We start from the raw sequence: 26,749 nt of genomic DNA on the forward strand, positions 1-26,749 counted from the left end.
TTGGTGTGCTGCATTTTGGCAGCCTGGGTTCACGGCTTTGGATCCTGGACATGGCCCTACACCACTCATCAGCCGTGCTGTGGTGGCAACCCATGTATAAAGTGGAGGAAGATTAGCACAGATGTTAGATCAGGGCTAATCTTCCTTAGCAAAAAATAAAAAAAATACTTCTTAATTTTAAATATGATATGACATAAGACGATAGTAAAGATTAATAACTGATCTCTACCAAAAATAAATACTCTATAAACCTTTTCTGGTAGATTTGTTTTTCAAGACTTTCAAATGCCTTTAAGGTGGTTTAGTTCAAAATCTAAAGTTAAGGAAGTTTCCAGATTATAAGAATTTATCCTGAGATTAAGTTGACATATATGATATTAGACCAATCTGACACATCAGTAAGAGGTTTAAATGACCTGAAGTCATTTGGACGAATGTTGTTCTTAGAAAACCACCTTTTATGAAGAAGTCACTTTTACCACATAGAAGGTTAAGCAAAAATAATCATTTTTAATAACTAATAAAAATTCTATATTTTAAGACATTTCTTATATGTTATCAATAAAGATGTGTTCATAAATGGGAGCACTTTGGAAATAAGAAAATTGCTAGACAAATACAAAATAGTATTGCCCACAATAAGAAGTTATGATAAGAAAAAAAGGCCTATATGAAAATAAAAAATAAAAATACACTGAGAAACATATCATTTTTAAACATGAAAGGACAAATAGGAAGAATTTCAAATTCAGATAAATTTTTAAAACCTTTTATTTATATTTTGGTCTTACAAATGATTTATTTTTAAATTGACTTTTCTGTAAGAATGTAAAGCACAAAAATTTGCCGGATATCAGATCCACACAAATCCTCAGAAAGGTTTTCTGTGTAGTCTTCATTAACGGGAATCTTTGTGAATGTTTCACTCTTACTGTAGATCTTGAATCTGTTTCATAATAATGAAGCCATAAAGTTTTTATGCAGTGCATTCATTATAAACTATAACGTTTCTATTTAAAGGAAAGCTGGGTAATACAAAAATATGAGCGGATTGGAGGAGCAGGCAATCTGTGGAGGCTAGAATATCTTACTTGCTTTGTAGTTTTCTGTCATTACTTTCAAGGAGCACACAGCACAGGAGGCATAGTAATCATCTCCCTTAATAACCTCCCTAATTTAAAAATCTGTTGTTCGTAAAACTGGACCAATTATCACAAACTTTCATTTGCATAATTAACCACAAGTCTAATACAAACATTTTGTTTGTGGTATCAACAAATGTAGGAGAATGGAAATTTATAAAAAACAGGTTTGTTAAGCTTGCCAACTCCTTAGATATCATGGGCTGTGCTGCCACTTCCACTTTTAATCAGATGTTCAATGCCCCACAGGCAAAGACTGAGCAATGGAAGGAAGCAAAACTAAATTATTTTCTAGGAGCTGTAATATTTCATTAGATACAAAGGTAACAAAAGGATAGGACAAAATTTAAGCAACTTTTATATGCGTTCCAACTTCTCACTCAGGAACTCTTCTACACTGTCTGTGTTCCATTTGAGGATGCTTAGTTCTTCAGCAATGTTCCCACTGTCGTCCAAAAGCTTTAGTACAGGGTCTGAACCACGAACATACTACAAAAAAAGGGACATCATCATTACTATTTGCTTAGAAGAGCTTTGTCAGCCTCAACTGAGGTCCCAACCAATTCAATCCAGCTTATCTACATCTAATGACCGTATAAGGCCAATGTTGAAATAGGCTGTGCATACACATTATCTGACAGAATTCCACAGTGGACTTTAAATTTGCTTTGGTTTAAGAAATCTAATGATTTTGTTGTAATAAGTTTATAACGAGGCTAGACTCCTGAAACTTTACACCTACTAGTTGGGTCCAATACTTCTCTAGAGAGCTCTGAGAAATTCTTACTCTGGGTAATTGTGACAATAAACACAATCCCATTTGTTAAGAGATCAGTCTTCACTGCTAGATTAAGTAGAATTACATAACTAAAAATGGAGCAGTGATGATGAAGGGAGCTCTGAGGACTTCTTTCAGGAATATATGCTTCAGTTTTCCAGGTCGTCTAGGGTTATGAACTCTAGAAATGGAGACGAGGTCTGATGTGACTATTAGCATTTGGTATATTCTCAACCCACCTGTGGAGTTTAGAAATATAGGCCCGCCAAGCTAATGAATCAATACCATTACTACTTAAACATTTTCAGTCAGGTTATCTACATAAATTATTTTTAAATATTTGAGTATTTATTCAAAAACTCATTTTAGTCCAACAAAGAAATAAGAAATTACATAGAAACTAGCTGCAAAAATTCTCAACAAAATATCAGCAAATCAAATCCAACATTGTATAAAGGAATTATATACCACGACCAATTCAGATTCATTTCAGGTATGCAAGGCTGGTGCAACATTTGAAAATGAATTAACGTAATCCATCACTACATGGCTAAAGAATCTTATGATCATATCAGTAGAAACAGCTCCTGTCACATGCTTCAACATGGATGAATCTCAAGGATATTATGCTACGTGAAATAAGCCAGTCATGAAAGGACAATTTACTGTATGATTCCACTCATACGACGTATTTAAAGTAGTCAAAATCACAGAAACAGAAAGTAGAAAGGTGGGTGCCATCGTCTGGGAGGAGGGGTGAGCAGGAATTAGTGTTTAATGGGCACCGTTTCAGTTTTGCAAACTGAAAAAATTCTAGAGATCTACTGCACAACAATGTGAATATACTTAACGCTGCTGAACTGCATGCTTAAAAATAGTTAAGATGGTAAATTTAATGTTATGTATTTTTTCTTACCCCAATTAAAATTAAAAAAGTGGGCAAAATATCTGAACAGACACACCACAGAAGATATACAGATGGCAAATAAGCTTATGAAAAGATGCTCAGTTAAGGAACTGCTCATTAAAACAACAATGAGATAACACTACACACTTAGTAGAATGGCTAAAATCCAAAACACTGACAATACCTACTGCTAATGAGGATGTGGAGCAACAGGAACTCTCACTCATCTCTAGTGGGCCTGGAACATGACACAGCCACTTTGGAAGACAGTTTGGTAGTTTCTTACAAAGCTAAACGTCTCACTACACGATCCAATAATTGTGCTCCTAGGTAATTACCCAAATAAGTTGAAAACTTATGTCTACACAAAAATTACACAAAAATGTGTATAGTAGCTTTATTCCTAATTGCCAAAGACTGGAAGTGACAAAGATGCCCTTCCATAGGCGAACAGAAAAATCAAACCATAGCACAACAGAATATTATTCATATTATTCAGCATTAAAAAGAAATGAGCTATCCAGCTACAGAAAAGATATGGAGAAACTTTAAATGCATATTGCTATGTGAAAGAAGCCAATCTGAAAAGGCTACATACTGTATGATTCCAACTACATGACATTCCGGAAAAGGCAAAAGTATAGAGACAGTGAAAAGATCAGGGGTTGCAGGGGTCGAGGGTTGGGGGGAGGTGAGAAGAGGAATGCACAGGCAGGACACAGGGGATTTCTAGGACAGTGAAACTATTCTGTACGATAGTGTGATGGTGGATACATGACATTATACATTTGGCAAAACTCCTAGAACTACACAATACAAAGAATAAGCCCTATGCAAACTATGGAATTTAGTTAATAATAATGTATCAATACTATTGGTTCATCAATTTGAACAAATGTATCCCATCGATGCAAGATGTTAATAATAAGGGAAACTGGGGGGGAGTTGGGGATAAGTATATGGGAATATTGTACCTTCACATCAATTTTTCTGTAAACCTAAAATTGCTCTAAGAAATAAAGTCTCTTAATTTAAGAAAAAACCAATTATTTACTCAAATATTTATTTTGATTCAAAAAACAATAAATTAATGCTGGAAAAAGAGATTCCATTAAAATCACTTTACCTTGATTTGCAGTCCTCTGAATAGTTTGGGTTTATCACTCCTGACGAAAGCTAGAGAAGAAAACAATTCAGATTATTCACTTTCAAATCCAAGCTAACCACAAAGATCAATAGCAAAAGTATAAATAACTCAATAAATAAAACATCAGGTCTTATGGAAAAACTATGAAAATTCAAACAGATATAAATAAATGGAAAGACGGATCATACTCTTCAATGGGAAGACTAAATATTTTAAGATGTTAATTGTTTCAAACTAATCAAAATCCCAAATTCCAATGGGATTTTGAGGGCCTAACAAAATGAGAGTAAAGCTCAGCTATAAGAGTAAACGTGTGAGAACAGGCAGGGCAGCTAGAAAAAGTAAGATATGAGAGGAGGATTTGTTCAACTGTTTATTAATATACTATGTGAAACTGATACCAGAATAGATTAAACAAAGAAACAGATCAGGAAATTTAGAGAGATGAAAATATCTGTACCAATTTTTTTTTCCTTCTTCTTCTCCCCAAAGACCCCCAGTGCATGTTGCACATTCCAGTTGTGACTGCCTCTGGTTGTGCTGTGTGGGACACGCAACCTCAGCATGGCCTGATGAGTGGTGCCATGCCCGTGCCCAGGATCCAAACCGGCGAAGCCCCAGGCCGCTGAAGCGGAGTGCACAAACTTAACCACTCGGCCACAGGGCTGGCCCTGTATCAATTTTTTAACACGGTAAAAGCTTTCAAATCAGAGAGAGGGAGGTGGGAAGGGTGAGACTGATTGTGTGTGTGTGCGCATCGAGGGTATGTGTGTGAATTATTCAATACACACGTTCGAGAAAACTGTCAAACTATTTGGGAAAATATAGGAAAACAGGTGCTGGCATCATATCTTATACCTAAATAAATTCCAGATGGATTAACATTTTCAATTCATGCAACAAATATTTATTGAATACCTAACTGTATGCCAGAGGGCAGAGATAAGGCTATATAAAACAGACGTGATTCCTCTCTTACGGAGTTTACAGTCTGGTAGGGAAGAAAGATGCTAAACTAGTAATCACACATCTAATAATTTCAGTCATGATAAGTGTTTAAAAAAAAAAAGAGAGAGGTTCAACATACTAACATAGCATTTAACAGGGACAACCTGAATATGGAATATAAAATCTGTAAAGGAAATGCTTTCCAGATAAGCCCATATAAAAACGGAAACTTCAGGAAAGCAAAACACCACTACAAATAAAATTTAGAAGTAAAAATGACATACTGGAGAAAATCATCTCTAACATATAACGTATAAAAGAGTTCTTACAAATTATTAAGAGAAAATAAGTACTAAGTAGAGAAATAGACTAAGGACAGGAAAATGTAACGGGCAAATACACAAACGGTCAGTAAACATTTGAAATAAATGTTCAACCTCAATCAAAGAAATGTCAAATAAAACAATGAGGTACCCTCAGTCAGAGTGACAAAAATTAAAAAGAGTATTTAAGGTTAGAGAGAGGGTGGAGAGAAGGATTTTGCTGGGGGTTAGTTGTGGAGGGAATATAAATGGACACAGCCTTCCTGAAGGTATTTAGTAAAATGAACCGAAAGTCTTAAAATGTACATACTCTTTAAACCTGCAGGTCCCCTTCTAGGAATTTCTTCTTCTTTTTTTTTTGCTGAGGAAGATTTGCCCTGAGCTAACACCTGTGCCAATTTTCCTCTATTTTGTAGATGGGCACTGCCACAGCATGGCGGCTGATGAGTGGTGTAGGTCCGTGCCTGGGAACCAAACATGGGCCACTGAAGTGGAGTGCGCTGAACTTAATCACTAAACCGTGGGGCTGGTCTTGGAATTTCTTTATTCTGAGGAAATAATTACACAATAAGGCAAGACAGCCAGCCCTGGTGGTCTAGTGGTTAAGATTTGGCACTTTTGCTGCTGTGGCCTGGGTTCATCTACTGGTCAGGGACCCATACCACCTGCCTGTCGGAGTGGAGCACTGAGCAGAGCATTGTCTGATAGAGCACCAGAAGGTGAGAGGATGGCGCAAAAAGACTGGGCAGGGTTCCGCTCTGCTGTCCATAGGGGCGCTAGGGGTGGGAATCTACTTGATGGCACTAGCAGTTACAACAAAATGCAAGGTCCTGCTAACCAAGCCTGGAAATTTGGAAATAATCTAAATGTGTAAAAGGTTACTAGTTAAATTAACGTGGACCACACCATCGAATGCATCCAGTCATTAAAAACTACATTAATCTATATTTAGTGATATAGAAGCCAACTCACATTACATATAAAAAGCAGGTTATAGATCAGTTTGTTTCCTACAGTTGTTACAAAAAGACGGAAAAATGTTATATTTATATATTTATCCATAAATATACATCTGCAAAGGAAAAAGCCCAGAAGCATTAAAAAATCTTCATTAAGTCAGAAAATATAAAATACTTAGCACAATACACATAACAACTGAAAGAAATGTTAACTTATTTTAATAGAGTGTTATATCTGGAGCACATGGTTGAGGAAGTTTTAAATGAATGCTTTCCCTTTTTTGGGCTGCTGTTGATTTGAATTTTAGCAACTTTTTAGTAACGATCACGTCTAATTGTCCAAGTTAAAAAATTTAGAATACATCTTTCTAAAATAAATACAACTGAGACATTTCATTTAGATCCTTGGTAGTTCTTAATATCAGTTCTATGTTATCATTCTCTACTTAGATTTTACAGTGACACACACCCTTTTGAGAACTTACTTTTTAAACTTAGAATTAACTAGAAATAGCACTATAGACATGTTTCATTATGAAGGTCTATACTTGCATTTAGGACAGCAAAACAAAGATTAGTAAATGGCTTGTTTTTAAGGTTTTGAGGACTTGGTGGAAGAGTCTCAGATATCCCACCTAAACTTCCAATTCAGTTCAAAATAAAACTGACTATGTTATTCTGGTTTATGAGGATATCTTCTCTATTAACTTTATCCTTTAGGATTTGTCCAAATACTCTGCAGACCCCCAAGTCCCCAAACAAAAATGATCTTATGATATCCTGATGCATTTTATACCACCCCTTTGCCAAACGTGCTATGTCAGCTGTGCTCACACACCCTTTACCACAGTGTGTTCCCTACTACATAAGAAATCTCTCTGGGGAAAAGAACTATTCTTATATACTTTTTGTATTCATAACAGAGCCTAGAACATTTAATAACTTTTACTCACTCAACAGATTTTTAACAGGCTGGAATGAGTGAACAAATTTAAAAAGAATATTAAGATAAGTCACTAATGACTATTTTCATCGGTTCTTTTCTCTGCTCGCTGTGAAGCACAGATCCACAAGCCTCCCAATTTTGAATGAAGGAATATCTGTTCAATGCCCTGTAGTAGCAAATCACATTTTACAGGCAGTGGATTAATTTTTTAACAGACATTTGAGTACTTATTGTATACCCATGGCACTAGGATAGGCTATATGAGACTTCAAGGGACTTGCAAAAAGACCTCATAGTAACTTATTTTCTAGTTTACTTGCTGCTGTTTGAAAAATAGCTCAATGATATCAGTTCAGAGATTCCTAAAGAAATTAACCCAGTTACTCTATTTCCAGAAGATGTTCTTCTGCCAATTTAATTATTTGCCATTACAACGGCAGTTTTCTAAATAACACTTCAAAGTGATCAAGCAGACAGAAGTGATTAGAAAACAGATTAAATGTTTAAGCTTTTCCCTCAGGATTCTCACTGGCATGTCACTTGAGCAGCCCCCCAGGAGACGTACGAGCTAAGTTTTGCTACACACACTGCTTGGGAAGTTGTGGGACTCTTCTTATGATTCAGAGGCTCTTCAGAGTGAACTAAAAAGAGTATTCAAAAAATCTATCCTCTTCCCTGTTCCAAAAAAATGGATAAAATTGGGGATGAGAGGATAATAGGAAGAATAGGTCTTGAGGTTAAAGAAAAATGTTTCAATTAACTTATTTTGAAAATCATAAACAAGTGAAAATATAAATGAAAAAGAGACAAAATATACTCAGCTATATCTAATGATATACCTTTGATGACATTATAAGTTGTCATCCAACATATTCAATTGGTTTTAAGATTTGATTATAAGGGCTTATGGCAGGTATGATTAGGACCTGTGAACTGTCACATAAAATTACATGGAATGATAATTAGATGTTTTCCTGTTGATTAAAAACTAAGTATATTTGAATCAGAATATTCTAAATAAAAATGTCCTATCATACCCAGAAACAACAATACAAACAGAACAACAACAACAAACAACGAGAGAACTGAATTCTCAACAGTGCTCAATGAAAGCTACTGGGTATTTAAGAGTATTTCTAAAATAAGAAAATTTACTATTGTATACAAACCATCTGGAGTGCAAAATTATGAGTCATTTGGGTCCTCCCAACAAGACAATTTAAAAGCACTTAAACACAGAGAAGGGCAACTTAAATAATTAAGAGAATCTTGGGAGACTAGAGGTACGATATTAAAGATAAGACAGACTAAAATGATTATGAGTTCTCAGTTCAGAATAATAAAGTCAGAAAAGGAATCTTTGGAGATTATAAATCCATCAAGGGTATGTAACCAATGTAAACAAAGGTTTTCCACCAGATTCCCATTTGTCAAAAGTAGGGGCACCTTTGAATTAAATAAATTTAGTGAATCCATTCATTCATTCAATAAATATTTGAATTCCTCTTACAGTGTTAGGTAGATTCTGGGTATATTAATGATAAAAAATTTTAAAATTCTGGGCTTTAAGGAGTTCCTAATTTGGTAGAGGTAAAGACCAGTAAGCCAAATAAATGTATTGTAATATGTGGGAACTGCTATGGAACACAAAGGGGAGAGTGAAAAATTCTGTTCAAAGGCCACCCAAAATTAATGCTTGAACTAAATTTTGAATGAGTTTGCCACAAGAATTGGGAAGGGGGATAAGTCAGCAGGAACAAGCAGCATGTCCAAAGACTTAGAGGTCAGAGTTCAGAGAACTACAAATAGTTCTGCAAGTGAACTAGAGGTGTGAACCTAGAAAAGAGAGACCATGTCGTGATGGGCCTGGTGTATGACGCTATTGAGTCTGATATTTATTCTGTATGTGATGGGATTTTACGCAAGAGGGCCACATAATCAAAGATCTTACGGAAACGTCTTTTTGGTAGTTGTGTGGAAGAGGCAACAGAAGTAAGAAAAGGGAACAGAGACAGGTAGAGCAGAAAACAAGTAAGCAATCTTTCTGAAAAAGATGCTAAAGACCTCATTAAAATCATAGAGAAGGCCAAAGGAGTAAGATTTGAAAGTGATGAAGGAGGGGAAAAAGAGACAACTTGGTGACTGAGTATAAAGTGTGAGGGAAAGATTAATCATGATTCTTGGGTTTCTTGCTTCTGCTTTTGCTTGATGATACTGCCATTCGTGGAAACCGGGAAGAAGACGGTATAGTTTTATCAGAGACGAGGATTAATTCAGGTTTTGGACATGCTGGGTTTAACACCTTTCTACTAAAAATGTGGGCCACAGCCTACAGGACTGTTAGAAATGCAGAATCTCAGGATCCATCCCAAGTTTACAGAATGACACTCTGCCTTTAACAAGAGCCCTAGGTGATTCATATGTATATTGGTTTAAGGTACCCATGAGGCTGTACCGGTGGAAATGTCCATTTGTAGTCAGAAATGTAAGACAAGTTTGATCTAAAGATATACATTGGGAGTCGTCAGGTAAATACTGCAATTGAAACTGAGGGAGCGAGACATCATCCCGTAGAGTAAGAAAGGAAGAAAATACGAAGATAGACAGTGACTAACACTAACATTTGAAGTGTAGGTGGTAGATGAGATGCCAGGAAAGGAGAATGGAAAGAGCTGACAGAAGTAGAAGGAAACTAGGAGGTAAGGCATTCACATAAGTGAAGAGAAGAGAGTTTCAAATGCTAGACTCAAGTAAGATTAATAGGAGATAAAGTAGTAGAAAGAGAAGCCAGATTGTCATAGGCTGAGAAATGGCGGGAGACAAATAAACAAAATTTCGCATATAAAGAAGAGCCAGGCTGTAGCTATAACTGATGTACTGATTTGAATTGTCTTGTTTTTTAAAAACAGGGCCAATAAATGAGTACGGATATGCATGATGGTAACAAACTTATTAACTGAAGAGGGAGATAAAGATACAATAACAATACCTACCATTTAATATCCTCAGTACTGGAATAGTGCTTGACATATAGTAAGCACTCAATAAATATTTATAGAATTAGTAAATGATTTACTCTGCATTTGTTGGTGCCAAATACATACTAAGTGATTTACATGTTATCTCATTTAATCCTCAAAACAGTCCTATAAGGTAGGTATTAACTGATTTTATACCATCTATTAATCATGTTATAAATGAGAAAAATTGATGAAGATGATGCTAATGAATCAGTATTCCTTCTAGCAAAACTCCAATGTAGCGTCATAATCCTAGGCATCACTACCAATCAACCACAGTTGGTAGGAGTAGTGAAAAAACTATTTTCTACCTCAGTTCTACAGTTTAAAATTCCTTTCTGTGTCTGAAGGTTTATGATTCTAATATGGGGTTGGCCAACTCTGGTCCGTGGGCCGTATCTGGCTCGCCTGCTTTTGTAAATAAAGTTTTATTGTAACACAGCCACATTTATTCATTTAAGTACAAAAGCAGAGTTCAATAGCTGCAACAGAAACCTTGTTGCCTTTAAAGCTGAAAATTTTTACTATCTAGCCTTTTACAGAAAGTTTCCCAAGGCCTACAAAATTAGGAGAAATTCATATTTTTTTTTCAGAGACGGACCATATCCTTAACATGGTAAGACTCATGCTTAAGAAGGAAAAATACTTACTGACATTATTACTTTCTTTCTTGCGACTATTTAATGAAATTATTCTTGTGAAATGTTGATTTAAAATGATTAAACTGAAAATGAACTAGAGTTAACTTTACATACCCTGGACTTGAGGGAACCTCCCCAATTTTCATCCACACACTTCAAGAATAGCTCCTGCATACAGCTGCAAAAGGAAAAACAGGAATTTAAAAAACTGATATAAATTTTAAAAATGTAGTTATAAAATATAAAATTTTGCAAAATAAATATTACAGTTAAGCAGATATACAGATCAAACAAATATCAGAGTTGTATAAGACTACCTAGTTCCAGTTCAACAGAAGAGGAAATAGAAGCCCAAGAATATTAAATGGTGGGAGTTAAGCCCTCCTTGGAGTATTCTTAAATCTAGCCAAAAAGATTGAAGGAGATATGGAGACTTGACAATAAATTTGAACAGATAAGATATCCTACAAAGTTCTTCACAAAATCTTAAAGATTTCCCACAGTTTTTTTAGGATGCTAAACTGAACAGAGGTATGTAACCATTTATCCAACATAGATACTTAATGAGAATTCTTTCTGGTTGCTTTTAAAATTAAGCAATCAATGTTTTAAAATTAAACAGAATAGGGGCCGGCCCCGTGGCCAGGTTAGTTCTCGCCCTCTGCTGTGGAGGCCTGGGGTTTCGCTGGCTCGGATCCTGGGCGTGGACATGGCACCACTTCTTAGGCCACGTTGAGGCAGTGTCCCACATGCCACAACTAGAAGGACCTGCAACTAGGATATACAACTATGTACCAAGGGGGATTTGAGGAGATAAAGCAGGAAAAAAAAAAAAGATTGGCAACAGTTGTTAGCTCAGGTGCCAATCTTTAAAAAAACAAACCCAGAATACTCAATACCTTTAAAAAGAAATTATAGTATGTACTATATAAAGATATTATAGGAAAAATCAGTAAAATCTCATTATGAAGAACTTAAATGCAAATATTTTCCCTTAATAAAATGCAGTTGAAATGAATTCAATGATAAATATTGCTTTTCTAGCTATAGAACCTAGACATTCTCTTTATAGTAAAAGCTCATTAAAAAACCTCCAAACGCAAATATTTTATGGCAATGAATTCAGCTGAAATGGATTCAACGGTAAACATCACTTTTTTGTAGCTGTAGAGCTTTGCCCGTTCTTTTTGTAGTGACTTGGGAATGCTGTAACTCTGAGAGAAAGCAAGCAATTACAGGAACATATTATGTCCATTTTATTTCTTCTTAGCTTGTAGACTTTTTAAAACTTACATCTAAGAGTAAATATGGATTTACTTCTTAAGTTCTAAAGTAGCACAAAAATCAGATGCACTATGCATGATTATTTTAGATATTTTGGAAAATAGAGAAAAGCATAACATAGACATTTTAAAAATCACTTTAATTACACCTACCCAAAAGATGACTTTTTAACATTTTGGTGATTCTGGGCTAGATTAACATTTCTTAAAATTTTTTTTTTTTTTTAAAGATTTTATTTTTTCCTTTTTCTCCCCAAAGCCCCCCCGGTACATAGTTGTATATTCTTCGTTGTGGGTCCTTCTAGTTGTGGTATGTGGGACGCCGCCTCAGCCTGGTTTGATGAGCAGTGTCATGTCCGCGCCCAGGATTCGAACCAACGAAACACTGGGCCGCCTGCAGCAGAGCGTGCGAACTTAACCACTCGGCCACGGGGTCAGCACCTCTTAAAATTTTTTTTTAAAGATTTTATTTTTTTCCTTTTTCTCCCCAAAGCCCCCCAGTACATAGTTGTATATTCTTCGTTGTGGGTCCTTCTAGTTGTGACATGTGGGACGCTGCCTCAGCGTGATTTGATGAGCAGTGCCATGTCTGTGCCCAGGATTCAAACCAACGAAACACTGGGCCGCCTGCAGCAGAGCGTGCGAACTTAACCACTTGGCCATGGGGTCAGCCCCAGTTCTTAAATTTTTGAGGGTCACAGATACTTTTGAGAATCTGATGGAATTTTGCTTTAATTCAGGCTATTCATGGACTCTGTAACTATCAATGGATTTCAGATTAACAACTCTCAAATCTCCAAGATTCTTCCCAGCAGTAAAAATTTAAGATTAGGTTGACCTAATACTACACAATAAGTTGCTTTTGAATAATATTTGGTTAACCTTGGTTAGACAAGTCCCCCCAAAATATCTTTAAACATATCAGGCCATAGAGACCAGCAACCGTGGTCAAGTGGTTAAGTTCATGCGCTCTGCTTTGGCAGCCTAGGGTTTGCTGGTTCAGACCCTGGGTGCAGACCTACGCACTGCTCATCAAGCCACACTGTGGTGGCATCCCCCACAGAAGAACCAGAAGGACCTCCAACTAGGATATACAACTATGTACTGGGGCTTTGGGGAGAAAAGAAAAAAAAAAAAAAAACCAGGCCATATTACCAACGAGCTAATGCAAAGATGTTAATGTCTAATCTTCAGGGAAATGCAAATCAAAACCACAATGAGATACCACTGCAAACTCATTAGGATGGCCATTATCAAAAAACCAGAAAACAACACGTGCTAAGTGGTAGGTAGGATGTGGAGAAATTGGAACCTTTGTGCATAGTTGTTGGTAATGTAAAGTGGTGTAGCCACTACGGAAAATAGCATGGTGGTTTCTTAAAAAATTAAAAATAGAATTATATGATCCAGCAATTACACTTTTAGGTATACACCCAAAAGAACTGAAAGCAGGGACTCAAACAGACATCTGTATGCCAATTATTATTTACCATAGCCAAAAGGTTGAAGCAACTCATCTATAGATGAATGGATAAACAAAATGTGGCATATACATATAATAAAATATTAAAAGCCTTAAAAAAGAAGGAAATTATGACATACGCTATAACATGGCTGACTCTTGAAGACATCAAGCTAAGTGAAATAAGGCAGTCACAAAGGATAAATACTGTATGATTCCACGTATATGAGGCACTTAGAGTAGTCACTTCAGAGACAGAAAGTAGAATGGTGGTTGTTAGGGGCTGGGGGAGGGAAGAATGGGGAGTGACAAAGAGAAATGACAAACAATAGGATATATTGGAGTATATGAAGAAGCCATTTGGTGTAAACCTAATTCGGCCTGACTTTGTTTTTTCCAAAAGGGCCTGACATGGCCATTGAGCATGCATTGTATATCTGCTTTAAACATTTGCTATGTCCCAAAGACAAGAACGAGGGCCCTTAAGATAAAGGTGCAACTCCCCCAACACTGGCATTTCCTTAAGGATATGCATCTTTCCCTAGGCTAGAAACTGACTTCTGTGCTCACCTGTGACCACCCAGCTCGAGACAACAAACTGCCACCCTGCTGTGTCCATCAATCGCTGTGCTGACAGAGCAGTCTCATGACTATTGTAAAAGGGACATTTCAATCATATGTGAAACATCCTCTTTGAGGGTATATAACCACTCTGTACACCCCACTTCTTTGATGCCCTTCCTTCCTTCGGGAAGGAAGGCCCTGGGCTATGGTCCTTACATTTTGGCTCAGGATAAACTCACCCAAATTTTCATTTATAGATTGGTTATGGATTATTTTCGTCAACAGGAGCTATTGTTTTTTTTTTTTTTTGAGGAAGATTAGCCCTGAGCTAACATCTGCTGCCAATCCTCCTCTTTTTTGCTGAGGAAGACTGGCCCTGAGCTAACACCTGTGCCCATCTTCCTCTACTTTATATGTGGGATGGCTGCCACAGCATGGCTTGCCAAGTGGTGCCATGTCTGCACCCGGGATCCGAAATGGCGAACCCCATGCCGTCGAAGCAGAATGTGTGCACTTAACTGCTACGCCACTGGGCTGGCCCAGGAGTTATTGTTTAATGAGTGTGGAGTTTCAGTTTGGGAAGATAAAAAAATTCTGGATAGGTGGTGGTGATGGTTGCACAACAACGAGAATGTACTTAATGTCACTGAACAGTACACTTAAAAATGGTTAAAATGGTGATTTTTATGTTACGTATATTTTACCAGAATAAGAAAATAAAAAAATAAGCCATATTAAAAGTTTGCTTATTAGATTTATCTTTTTTCCCCAAGTCTGTGATCCCTTGGAAACTCTAAGTGGAGATTCCATTACATAATGGTATTTCTCTACACCACTTTCCCAATATTCTTCATATCAGGACACATGGAAAATGGTAACAACAGTATGGAGCACTGGGGTAAAAGGAAGAGGCTGCTTATAACCAGAGATGACTAGGCTTGGGGGTCCCTGTTCACCCCAGGCCCCATGTGGTTGTCCCAAGGACTGAAGGACTCAGTATCCTGGCACACTTGTAACCCATTCAAAGAAAGCACTTCTCTGCACCACAAAATATCAACTGGTTAATTAGATATAGTAGAAACATATTCTTTAATGAATAGGCAGCTCAGATGTGACCTTCTCCAGGAAAACTTCTGTTGATGTCCTACTCTGTTAGGGACTTTCCACAGAATTCTGTTCTTATCATAATGTCCTACAAACATTCTGTAGCTTGACTGTGGACAGGAAATGTCTTATTTATCATAATTCCCCCCAGAACTGGACACAAAGCTGCTCAATGTATGTGTGCTGAATGGAGAGAATTATTCATTTCACAGAATTAAATGCTTCTTTTTCCATCACGTAACTTTAAAAATATTTCAAGTGCCTTTGACATACTTTGTAGAGCAGACTCCAGTCTAGGGTAAACAAAAAGAAAATGTAACTCAAAGTTGCCTAACACTATTAAAGTCAAATTCTAAAAGCATTAATTTGTGATGCCAGTTGGTGTTTTTACTTATGAATTTGTAGTGTTCATAGGAAAATACCTGTTTTTCATGGTAAATAAGTAATTTAACTAAAAATTGTGGTAAATTTTCAATGCCTTATAAAGTAATCATAAACATCTGTGGCATTATACAAATCCACACAAAAGGAAATATGTCCTACTTATAATAGGAATTCTCTAGGGCATAAAGTATGAGAGGATTAAAAAAGGTTAACACTTGCAGTTCCTTGACTCTCACCCTTAGCATTTTTACTTTTTAAGTAACATCACAGCATACATAAACACTGACCTTCAACAGATGTGGAAAAATGTCGACAGAAGAGAAATCAAAGAAGCAAGTTACGTAACTTTTATATAGCAAGCTTATTTTTCTACAGCAAGGTGACAGGCCTCTTTTCTATATGCATCAGAGAAGGCTTATTTGTAGAGACACTAACTCTAGGCACTGGTAGGTCATTATTCCATTAGAATTACATTTTACTAGTGAAATATTTGGACACCTTTAGAAAACTATGAAAATGATATGCAAAACTGCATTTTTTCCCTTTGAGTCCTTGTTTATTTCCATATCACTTATGATCGCCAGGTTTTCCTTAACTTCTGATAGGGTCCTCTAAGTGGGAAGTAGAAATATCTAACTACTGCAGCTCTAGAACTAATTTACCTTATTTGTAGCAGGATTTTTGAATATGCTAATTTCCCTCATTTAAAAACAAGTGATTTTAATTATAATTCTTAAAATAAATTTCAGCTTTGTGGTTAGTCAATTTTTTCCAATTTAAATAAGTTTATTTTAAATACTACCAAGATTATTATGTGCACGTATCTCAATTTTAGATTCTATACATTTCGTATACTTCCCTAATATTTCGAGACAACGTACTCTTTCTTTTATAGAAAGACTTCTCTGATAAATTACTGTTGGAATATAATGATTTTTTCCCCTGCTACCCACCTGACCAACCAATTTTATAAAATCATAAAATTTTAGTAAGGGCTTATAATGAGGTTTTCACATTTAGAAAAAGGCCAAAATCTTTAGTTTGTGATGATACCTTCGCTGTAAGTAAAGTCTTAACTATGTTGCTACAAAATGGTTCAGGTTAACGGTAAGACAAAAACCTGGTGTGTGCTATTTCTCACCAAATAACTAGATTCCAAAATCAGTTAATTTCTAACATTAAACAAAAGTGACACTTACGAGTTATACAAACTTTCTGAATTAAACAAAAGGGTTGTATTTGTTAACTTTTACCACCATCATCCCACCAGCACGAATTTCTAAACCTTGTCCAAGTCAGAAATATTCTACTACTTCCCAACACGAAGCACTCACTATATTTTTTGCTAGTGATGATATCTATGGCTCTAAAGAAACATGACGGTAATAAAACCCTGAAATAAATTTAAAGCTAAGTCAAACTACATATCCAATTTTCCTATAGCATAGTATGGTTAAGTTAATTAAACAAGGAGGCCATTAGATTGCAGTGGTTGGCTCTAAAGCATTAGCAGCCTAGCTAAGCAAACTAAGACCTAAGCCTGTAAATGCCTCTAAGTTAAGAAATCAAACCTAAAGACAAGCAATCACAAACAGCCAACTGGGCTTTCCCAAATAAGGTGACCACTTCAGCCAGAGCCTATGAAATAATTTCCTTGCTTTGCTTCTGCATCTTCTCTATAAAAGTCTTGCCATTAACTCCTGTCGGTGGAGCACTCCTAACCACTTCCAGTTTGGCACTGCCTCATTCAAATCGATTTCTCAATTTGAGCTCAAACTATTAAAATTTTTAACATGCCTCAGTTTATCTTTTAACAGTATAGTGAAGAGAGCTCAAGTTATAACATCAAATGCGTATATGGTCCACTTCTGGCTCTGCCACTTACAAGCAGCATGTCCCCTTGGATAAATCATTCTCTCTGAGCTTCAGTTTACTGTTTGAACAAAAGAGATAATCCCTACCTTCCAGAGTTGCTAAAAGGAGCTGAAAAGCCAAAAAGCCAAAAAACCAAAAAAACCACGCAACATGTGAAAAGCCTGAATTCTTTAGATGCTTAATAAGTAACAATAGCTATTATTATAATATTTCTCTTCACATTATTGGTTAAGTTTTAAGTTCTGTATTTGAAACCCATTTTCATAGTTAATAGAGCTTTCTGTTTAGGGAGTATTCAGGGTTAGCATTCACTGATCGTCTGTAATTAGAACGGCCACTCCAAAATTTCCCAAGCTTTCAAATTGAAATTACCTTAGGGCAGTGTTTTCAACCCTGACTGCACAGTTGAATTACCTGGGAAGATTTTGAAAGTTACTGATCCCTAGAGCCCCCTCAGACAAAATAAATTAGGCTGTTTGGGGGTGAGATCCAGCCATCAGTACTTTAATGACTGTCACTACTTTTAAAGCTACCCAAGTGATTGTAATGGGCAGCCAGGGATGGATCACTGCCTTGGACTATACTCGACTATTAATGAGGCAAAAATTGCAAAACAATCAAACAGCAGGCTTCTGCTCAACAGACTAACCAAAGCAATTCACAAAGGCAAACCAGGTGAGCATTGACTAAAGCAAGACAAATGCTGCCGTACACTGTTTTCCTTCCCGTACGAAGTACTGCTTGCAGCCATACATTCTTATTTTCAAAATCTTCTTTTAAAGGCAAGACTTTAGTATTACAGAAATTCAACAGTACTACTAGAAAAACCCAAAGAGCTTTGAATATTAAGTAGCAATATGAAGAAAATTCTCTAATGTTAGGTGAACAAAAGGAAAAATTTTAACTGCTGAAGAGAATTCAGATCTGAGGAGTAATTATTTCATAGGTCTACTGAAGGCTTGCCCTACATAAAATGTAGGAATTTAAAAATAAGGAAGTATGGCTATAACATGATGAAAGCAGGGTAGTATATATTATTTAGAGATCTTAAATAAAAACAATTATGATACACTCAAATATATAAGTGAGCCACTCTTCTAAACATTAATTGCAAACAGTTAATTTTTTTCTTTTTCTTTTAGATTGGCACCTGAGCTAACAACTGTTGCCAATCTTTTTTTTTTTTTCTGCTTTATCTTCTCCCCAAATCACCCCAGAACATAGGTGCATATTCTAGTTGTAGGTCCTTCTAGTTGTGGTGTGTGGAACACCGCCTCAGCATGGCGTGACAAGTGGTGTCATGTCCGTGCCCAGGATCCGAACCAGCAAAATCCTGGGCCGCCCAAGTGGAGCGTGCGAACTTAACCACTCAGCCACCGGTCCGGCCTGCAACCAGTGTAATTTCTTAAAATCAACTTTACTCCTTTCATATAGTGGAAAAATGTATCACGCAGAATCTATTTTTAACAAAATTTGGCCAGTTAACTTGCAGGGAAAATGTTTTCAACTAAAACTATATGTTTAGTAATCTGCTAATGTTTTAAATCTTAATTCATTATTCTTCATCAAATCATTTTTGTATTTTCTGATTTTTTTAAAGTGCCTCGAGTGCTAGAAATAATAAGCTACAAGTATACATGGACAAATAATTAGAGTACTAAATTTTTTGTGATCTAGTAAAAAGCTTTTGTCAAGATTTCACTTTAAGTCACTGAAACAGCAAATGTATAAGGCAGATTGTGAATCTGTTGACGCTGCCGTCCACGTACACACTCTGACTGATGGTATTCTTGCATAGGAACAATGAATGAATATGGAGGATTAGGAAAATACGTTCAGTTTTACAATTTTAGCAAACCATGCTGGTAAATATAATTCTCTAATATTATACCCCTGAGGTTACCCTACTCATTTTTAGGTGCTTTCTACTAAACTCTGAAAAAATATAAAGCAATGAATGTCTAGGCCTATGGAAGCTCTGTAAGTTTAAAACTTATTCCACTACACTATTAAAGTGTTATTCCTTTTTGTGTCTTTAGTTTCTGACTTGAGGTTGAGAAAGCTACAAGACAAGCAAGGTAACATCTAGCTCAATTTAAATCAGGCTCTAAGGAAGGAAAGAATGCACCGGGGGAATCCTTCCACTAAGATACAACCACTGTTCCACTAAAAAGCTCAATGAAAATGTATTAAAAAAAAATAAAAATGTTTCTGACACCACCACATTCTAAATTAGACCATTCCAACTATAAAATCTGAGAAAAAAAAGAACAAGGCTTCTTTCAAAACTGTGATGAGAAACAGAGTTTGTATATGTGCCTAAAAAAAAGAGAATCTCACCAGCAAGAGATAAGACTAATGATGAGAGTTTCACCTGGAAACAACTACACCCACAGATACAGACACACACACCTTCCTGTACATACTTCAGCTACAAGTATGAATAATCCAGGGGCATCATTTGGGAGCAATGCATTCAATTCTACTGATACTTAGGACATATCATACAACGAAAGGAAATAATTCGACACAACAGCTGTTGTAGTTCCTGAGGTTAAAATATCCAAAGAATTCGTAATAATGACTCTAAGGTTGAATATCTAAGTAATTTTTAAATAAAAGCAATTAACCCCTCAGTAATAAATAAAGGTAAAAATATTTCACAAAATGGCAAACTATTTAGTTGATAGCACTCAATAATAAAAAATTCAATGTTTTTTTGCTCCTCAGCATTTGAAAAATATCACCTATTTTCCTGTTAATTTGAAAAACTGAGATGCAGACAAAATATGGTTCAACATCCAAACATTCGATAGCCCCAAAAACTGAACATGAAGGTGCCATTTATGGCAGCAAAAGCTGCTTTTCAAAAGAGACCTCAGTTCTTTTTGTTAGTGTTGCTATTACCATTCCAATACTGAACACCACTGTTTGTCACAAAAAAGGGGAATTAAGGGGCCGGCCCTGAATTGGCTGAGTGGTTAAGCTAGCACGCTCCACTTCAGTGGCCCAGGGTTTTGCTGCTTCAGATCCTGGGTGTGGACATGGCACCGCTCATCAGGCCACATGCCACAACTAGAAGGACCCATAACTAGAATGTACAATTATGTACTGGGGGCTTTGGGGAGAAGGAAAAAAAAAAAGATTGGCAACAGATGTTAGCTCAGTGCCAATCTTAAAAAAAAAGGGGGGGGGGAATTATGACCATCTTTAAGAAAGGTTACAAGTATCTGAAATAAAAAACAAAACAGCAGCACAAATTAAATTATGGTTTCTCTCTATTGAAAGAAAGGAATCACCTAACATATTTTAAGAACAGACACAAAAATAAAACTATAATAATCCAAAAGCTTAAATATTATACAAAACCTAAGAGTAGCAAGATGAAACTAGACCAAAAGAAACTAGGTCATTCCACACATTTAATTTTTTGCCCACTCTTTGACAAGTATACTATCAATTTTAGAATTCATTACGTTACCTAGATAAAATTCATGGCCCTCTAAATTAAAACTTTTAACACTTATTTCTTCAAAAAGAAAACTGAAAAGGTAGTTTGTAGCTAAGGGCTGCTCAGGCTTTATTATAAAGTTTTCCTCTGCTGCTGCCCCTTCTTCCATCCTCCCCACTGCCTTAAAGGGCTACCTTGTAACTAGTTGAAGTCTATCATAGCCTTCCTGTGTCGGGTTACCAGTTTCTCAATAGAAACTGGGCAGCATCCTCACTCATTCCTTCTCCCCTCCGATCCAGTAAGTCAATACATCCTGTAGGTTTTATCGCCTAAATCTGTTTCAGATCTGCTCCTTCTCCATTTTTACTACCAATGTGTTGGCTTAAGCCCTTGTATCTTGCCCCTGGATAACAGCAATATAAATTACTTTTCTGGCAACAGTATTTCCCTCTGCCCTAACAACTGTTGTTCACACCACTAACAAAAGATATTAAAATACAAATCTGCCAGTTCATTGTTCATAATCCTTTAATTTTGTTCCCTGCCTATAAGATAGAGTCCAAACTTTTTATCAAGATACACCGGCCCTACTTACCTAACCATCATGAAGCTGAGGGCCAACTTGCTTTAACTATACTCAGTCAGTTGTCTGTTTGCAAAAGTCGTTAGATAATACATTACTAAAGACCACCCTATAGATAACATCTCTGATGCTTGGGTCACCAGGGTAAGAGATGGGGTGCTTAAGGTTTTCAGGAACTGAGTCGGCTCCTTATCCAGTTTAGACTGGTTAAGACCACTGACTCATTGGATGCCCAACTGGTGACCCTTTGATATCAGGGGGCCTAAAACTCCACCCTCAGATCATACTAAGGTCACCATTTTGTGAATGTGCATCCTGTGAAGAGCCATGAAGCTTGACTACGCTTGTGCAGATCATCAATTACCTCACTTCTCCTTACCTCCAATCATCTGTTCCACACTTCAGACCACCCTGTCCCTCTATCCCACAAATATCCCTAACCCCCATTTTCAGGGAGGTGGATTTGAGACTTCTTCCATCTCCTTGCTTGACTGCCCCGTGATAAACCGTTACTCTGCTACAAACTCATTGTCTCGGCGACTGGCATACCATGAGGCGGGCAAAACGAGCCTGGTTTGGTAACAATTCTCTCTCACCATAACCAAGCTATCTGATTATTTCAGATGGCCATCTCTCTCAAGATTCTGTGCCTTTCCAAGAACTTCTCCTTTTGCCAGAGATGACCTTCTTCTAATTATTTTCCAATTTATCATAAGCATCAACTTCTATATAAGCAAGTGGTGATATTTACCTGACCTGTCAAATGGTTATGCCCTTCCTTCTGTCTGCTTTCATGGCACATGAATATATTTTGTTTACAGTACACATCTCACTGAATTCTGTAAAGAAATCAATGCACCTGGAAATAATAATTGCAAAGAAAGAGTACTGAAGGGATTAAATAAGAAGTAAAAACTTTTCTTTGCCTCCCACCGCCAGTCAATAGCTTTTACTGCTTTTAGTTTTCTGTTGGTCACTTCCATAATGATTAATATGGTTATATCTATAGTTCTCAATATACCAACTTTAAGAGATTTATCAATTTCCTCCTCTTTCCATCTTTTATTTTATTTCTAATTCTTTTAGTGGTTACCTTCAAAACATTGGATATTATGTTTTAGCCCAACAGAATATCCTGCTAACTGCATTCTAACAGTCCCATTTCCATGCTTATTTCTTCTTCTGCTCAAGAACAGTGACTATTGTCTTATTTTGGCATTCTCAGAGCCTCCTATACCAAGAAAAAATATTTAGTGTAGAGATGGAAAGTCTACTTTGACTCTGAGGTAGGTATGTCCAGGAAATGTAGTTGTAAGACAGCCTGGACATAGATCATGAATTACTTTAAGGGTTTATTTCATTTTAAAATATTAGAATCTGCAAACGTGACAGAAAGTTTTAATTATGCTCGATAGATATTGATCCTAATTTGCAAATACCTAAAAAAACTGACTAGGTTTGTTTTTCATATTAAAGGCAGATGAAATGCCACATTTAGAAAATATGAAAAATTTAATATTTTCAGTTCAATTAAATAATTACACAAAATAAACTTTAAAACTTTTGTTATGCAAACATGATACATATTTCTGTAGCCATTTATTAGCTGTATGACTTTAGGCAAGATCTCTATGCCTCAGACTCAGCTATGAAATGGGGATAATAGTGGTACTTACCTCATAGAGTTATTGGGAAGAAGATTATATAAATTAATTTATATGAACTGCTTGGAACAGTACCTTCATATAATAACTTAATGAATGTTAGTGGCTATCATTAAATAATAATTTGTGTCATCATTATTAAAAATAATTTCTGTCATTATTTAGTATTGTTGCTACTCAGGAGTCTTAGTGATTCTTACACTGAAATTGAACTGTTGCCAAACATTATTCAGATCTTTAAAAAAAGCTTCTCTGTGACTAATGCTTTTCTATTGTAATTAGAATCTGTTGAAGACACTTATATGTTTCTTTTACAGAAATCAGTTCATGTACCGATGCTACAGACACACTACAAAAGTGAAGTTATTTTAAGCAAGTGTGAAATTTCTTTAGCAACTACAATTTCACGCACAGTTAGCTTAACCTCTGTTTCATCCTATGTTTAACACACCAGTAGCATTCTGTTTCTGTTAGGCTAAAGCTTAAAATTTGCCACTGTCTTGAATAATGTTGTTTAAGCTGACTTCTAAATTATTCTGAAATTGGCTACAGAATTTCCACGTAAATTGAAAGTAACTAAATGTTTTGATGCTCTTTTACCAGAATTAAGTGACTTGTTTAAAATACTTGTTTGGTTGGACCTTAAATAAAGTCAAATTTGTTAATATATTTTTGAAAAACACCAAGTAATGGGAGCCATTAAAGTCTGTGGTAAACTGAGGAATAAAGATTTGACAATTTTAAATAGAAACTAATAGTGGACCTGTGTTATTAAAATTGTTAACTATAAACGCAAGAGGGACCTTCAGAAAGCCAGTCTGGTGTTTTATATTTAACTCATTTATTTTCTTACAGTAACTCTGTAAAGTAGGTATAACTATTAACATTTTCAAGATGAGAGGCAAAATAGTGTAGAGGTTTAAAAACTTGGGGCTCTGGAGTCAAAAAGACCTGAGATGAAGCCAGGTTGTGGCACCTAATTGCTGGGCAACCGTGGGCAGATTATACCCCAGTTTCCTCTCCCGTTAAATAGGGATAACAGCATTTACACGACAGAGTTGTTGTGAGGATTAAATAGACAATGTAGGTGAAACACTTTAGCACATAACCAAAGTAAAATAAACACTCAAAGGTGAGTCAATGTAATTATTACAACAAAACTGAAGATCAAACTGAAGAACAAAAAGGAATCTGCTAGCTCAAAGCCACAAAGCTGGTAAGCAATGAAGCTGAGATGAAAATTCAACTCTTTCAAAAACTCTTATGAAAAGCAAGAAGGCAATAAACTTCTGACAAACTATACATATGTTAATATTACCTCTGTATTGTCTCTGGATTGCTTAGAGTGCATGTAAATGCGAAAGCAGAGTATTATGCACACAGAAAATGGGACTGTTATCATATAGAGCTAGTCATTCAACATTAGTTTAGCTCCAACTAGGTAATGGAGTAGGAAGTGGAGGAGATCTAACTATATTCTTAAAATTATTTTATGCACTACTTAGGTCCATGTATTCAAATCTAGTGTAATGCAACCATTATTGAAGATAAATATTTTTATACTATCTGAAAAGCAGATTTTTAAGTGAAAACAAATACCCTTTATCAAATACCTAACTGTTGAGCTATTTTCCAGAACTAGTAATGGTATAATTTGGTGATTTGAAGCCTAGGCTTCCACTGGTATTCTGTGAATGAGACCAAGATGTTCCAAAATTCAAATAAAAGAAATTTCTTCTCAATCCATAGAGTTTAAAAAATTACATTTAAGCTTTTCTCTCCCAAAATTTTCTTAAACCTTTGAAATCTATTACCAAGTATTAGATTAAAAATATAAGTAAGTAGCAGAGGAATGTTATCAGGTACATTAGAAATAAATGTGATTAGTTTGATAGCTTGCTTTTTTAGCAAAGTGATTATTTTTATATCACACATAGTTTAATTTACTTTCTGTTATGTTATTTCTGGTTTCAAAGAATATCATGGATAGATATTGACCTGACCTGATGTGTGGTCTGAAAGGTTACAAATATCTGAAATAAAATGACCTGTGGTCTGAAAACCAGTAATATATTTTACTTCAAACTGACTTTAAAATATAGGTCTCATTCATTCAATTTTCAGAATAGGTTTGTCAAAATCGAGCTTAACTTTATCAATGGTTTTGAGAATTTTTTTAGTAGCAAAACGTTTTCTCTCCACATGCAATCTTTTGTATAGCATCTTAAAATGATCAAAATGGTACACATTTTAAAAATTCAAGTTTGTAGTATTTTCCTCATTAAAATGCGTCAATCAGCAGGACTCAAAAATTTGAAATCTAGGTTGTTTGACATAATTTATTTCTGTACTTTGTTCCATATAAGTAGTTGCAAGTGGTAAAAGTTTTCATACTACTAATTCTGTTATATTTCTTCATGAGTCAGTTGATCCAGGAGCTTGAAAGTGGTTATTGTTTGCATTGTCTTCAAGACGATTCCAACTCCTATAGACCCTGTGTACAGCAGAGCAGAATCCTACACAGTCTTTTTGCACCATCCTTTCACCTTCTGGTGCTGTATCAGACAATGGTCCACCGCTGTTCATAGGGTTTTCATGGCCAATTTTTCTGACAGAACCCAGGTCCTTTTTCCTAGTCTGCCTAGTCTGGAAGTTCCACTGAAACCTGCTGGCATCCGAAATATCAGTGGCATAGCTTTCAGCATCACAGCAACATGTAGCTGCCATAGTATGACAACTGTCAGACGGGTGGTGTGTTTCCTTGACTGGAAAATGAACCCTGGCCCAAATCTTAACCACTAGACCCCCAGGGCTGGCTGCTTAACAGTGGAGTAACAGAAAATTTGGTTACAAATTTTTATCACTGGCAAATCTAACAGTTCATGTTATATCTCTTATCTATTTTCTTTTTACTCTACTTTGCCAACAGCACTCATTATTTTCTGAGTTTTCCAAATTTTCTGTTTCTTTCTTGTTTTTCCTTTTTTGGTGAGGAATACTGGCCCTGAGCTAACATCCATTGCCAATCTTCCTCTTTTTAAAAGCTGAGGAAGATTAGCCCTGTGCTAACATCAGTGCCTATCTTCCTCTATTTTCTATACGGGATGCTGCTACAATATGGTTTGATGAGTGGTGCTTACCTCCACACCTGGCATCCGAATCTGCGAACCCCAGGCCGCCAAAGAGGAGTGTGTGAACTTAACTGCTATGCCACCAGGCCGGCCCTGTTTCTTGTTTTTTTTTTCTTCATAAGCATATCAGATACTACTACTACTACTGTCACACCACCAGCCCCAAGTATTTACCTGGTACTTATTACATGCCAGGCACTATTCTAAGCAGTGTACATATATTAACTCATTTAATCTTCATAACCACTCTATGAGATAGGAACTATTATTATCCTCCCCAATTTATAAATGAGGAGACAGGCACAGAGTGATCAAGTAATTAGTCCAAGATCACTAGCTGAGTACAGATGATCTGAACCTGGGTAGTTTGGTTCCAGAACCCGTGCTCTCAACCACTACTCTAAACTCCCTCCTGGTACAATAAAGACTGAATGGAG

The 26,749-nt window shown here is 36.1% G+C and overlaps 1 protein-coding gene across 2 annotated transcripts in view; it reads right to left on the reverse strand.

Moving 5' to 3' along the window:
• Positions 1-753: 753 nt before the first annotated feature.
• SELENOF (selenoprotein F) overlaps positions 754-26,749 on the reverse strand; it is a 37,098-nt gene continuing 11,102 nt past the window's right edge. Inside the window, exons 3-5 of one of the 2 annotated variants that reach the window (XM_014827563.3) lie at positions 10,926-10,989; positions 3,954-4,003; positions 754-1,631 (exon numbers count right to left, since the gene is read on the reverse strand). In XM_014827563.3, the coding sequence (XP_014683049.1) occupies positions 1,500-1,631; positions 3,954-4,003; positions 10,926-10,989 (246 nt within the window). In that variant the 3' untranslated portion in view covers positions 754-1,499. The remainder of the gene's footprint in view (positions 1,632-3,953; positions 4,004-10,925; positions 10,990-26,749) is intronic. The other variant, XM_014827564.3, reaches the window with a different exon arrangement.

Source organism: Equus asinus, chromosome 16, assembly GCF_041296235.1.
Source record: "Equus asinus isolate D_3611 breed Donkey chromosome 16, EquAss-T2T_v2, whole genome shotgun sequence".
Taxonomy (NCBI): Eukaryota; Metazoa; Chordata; class Mammalia; order Perissodactyla; family Equidae; genus Equus; species Equus asinus.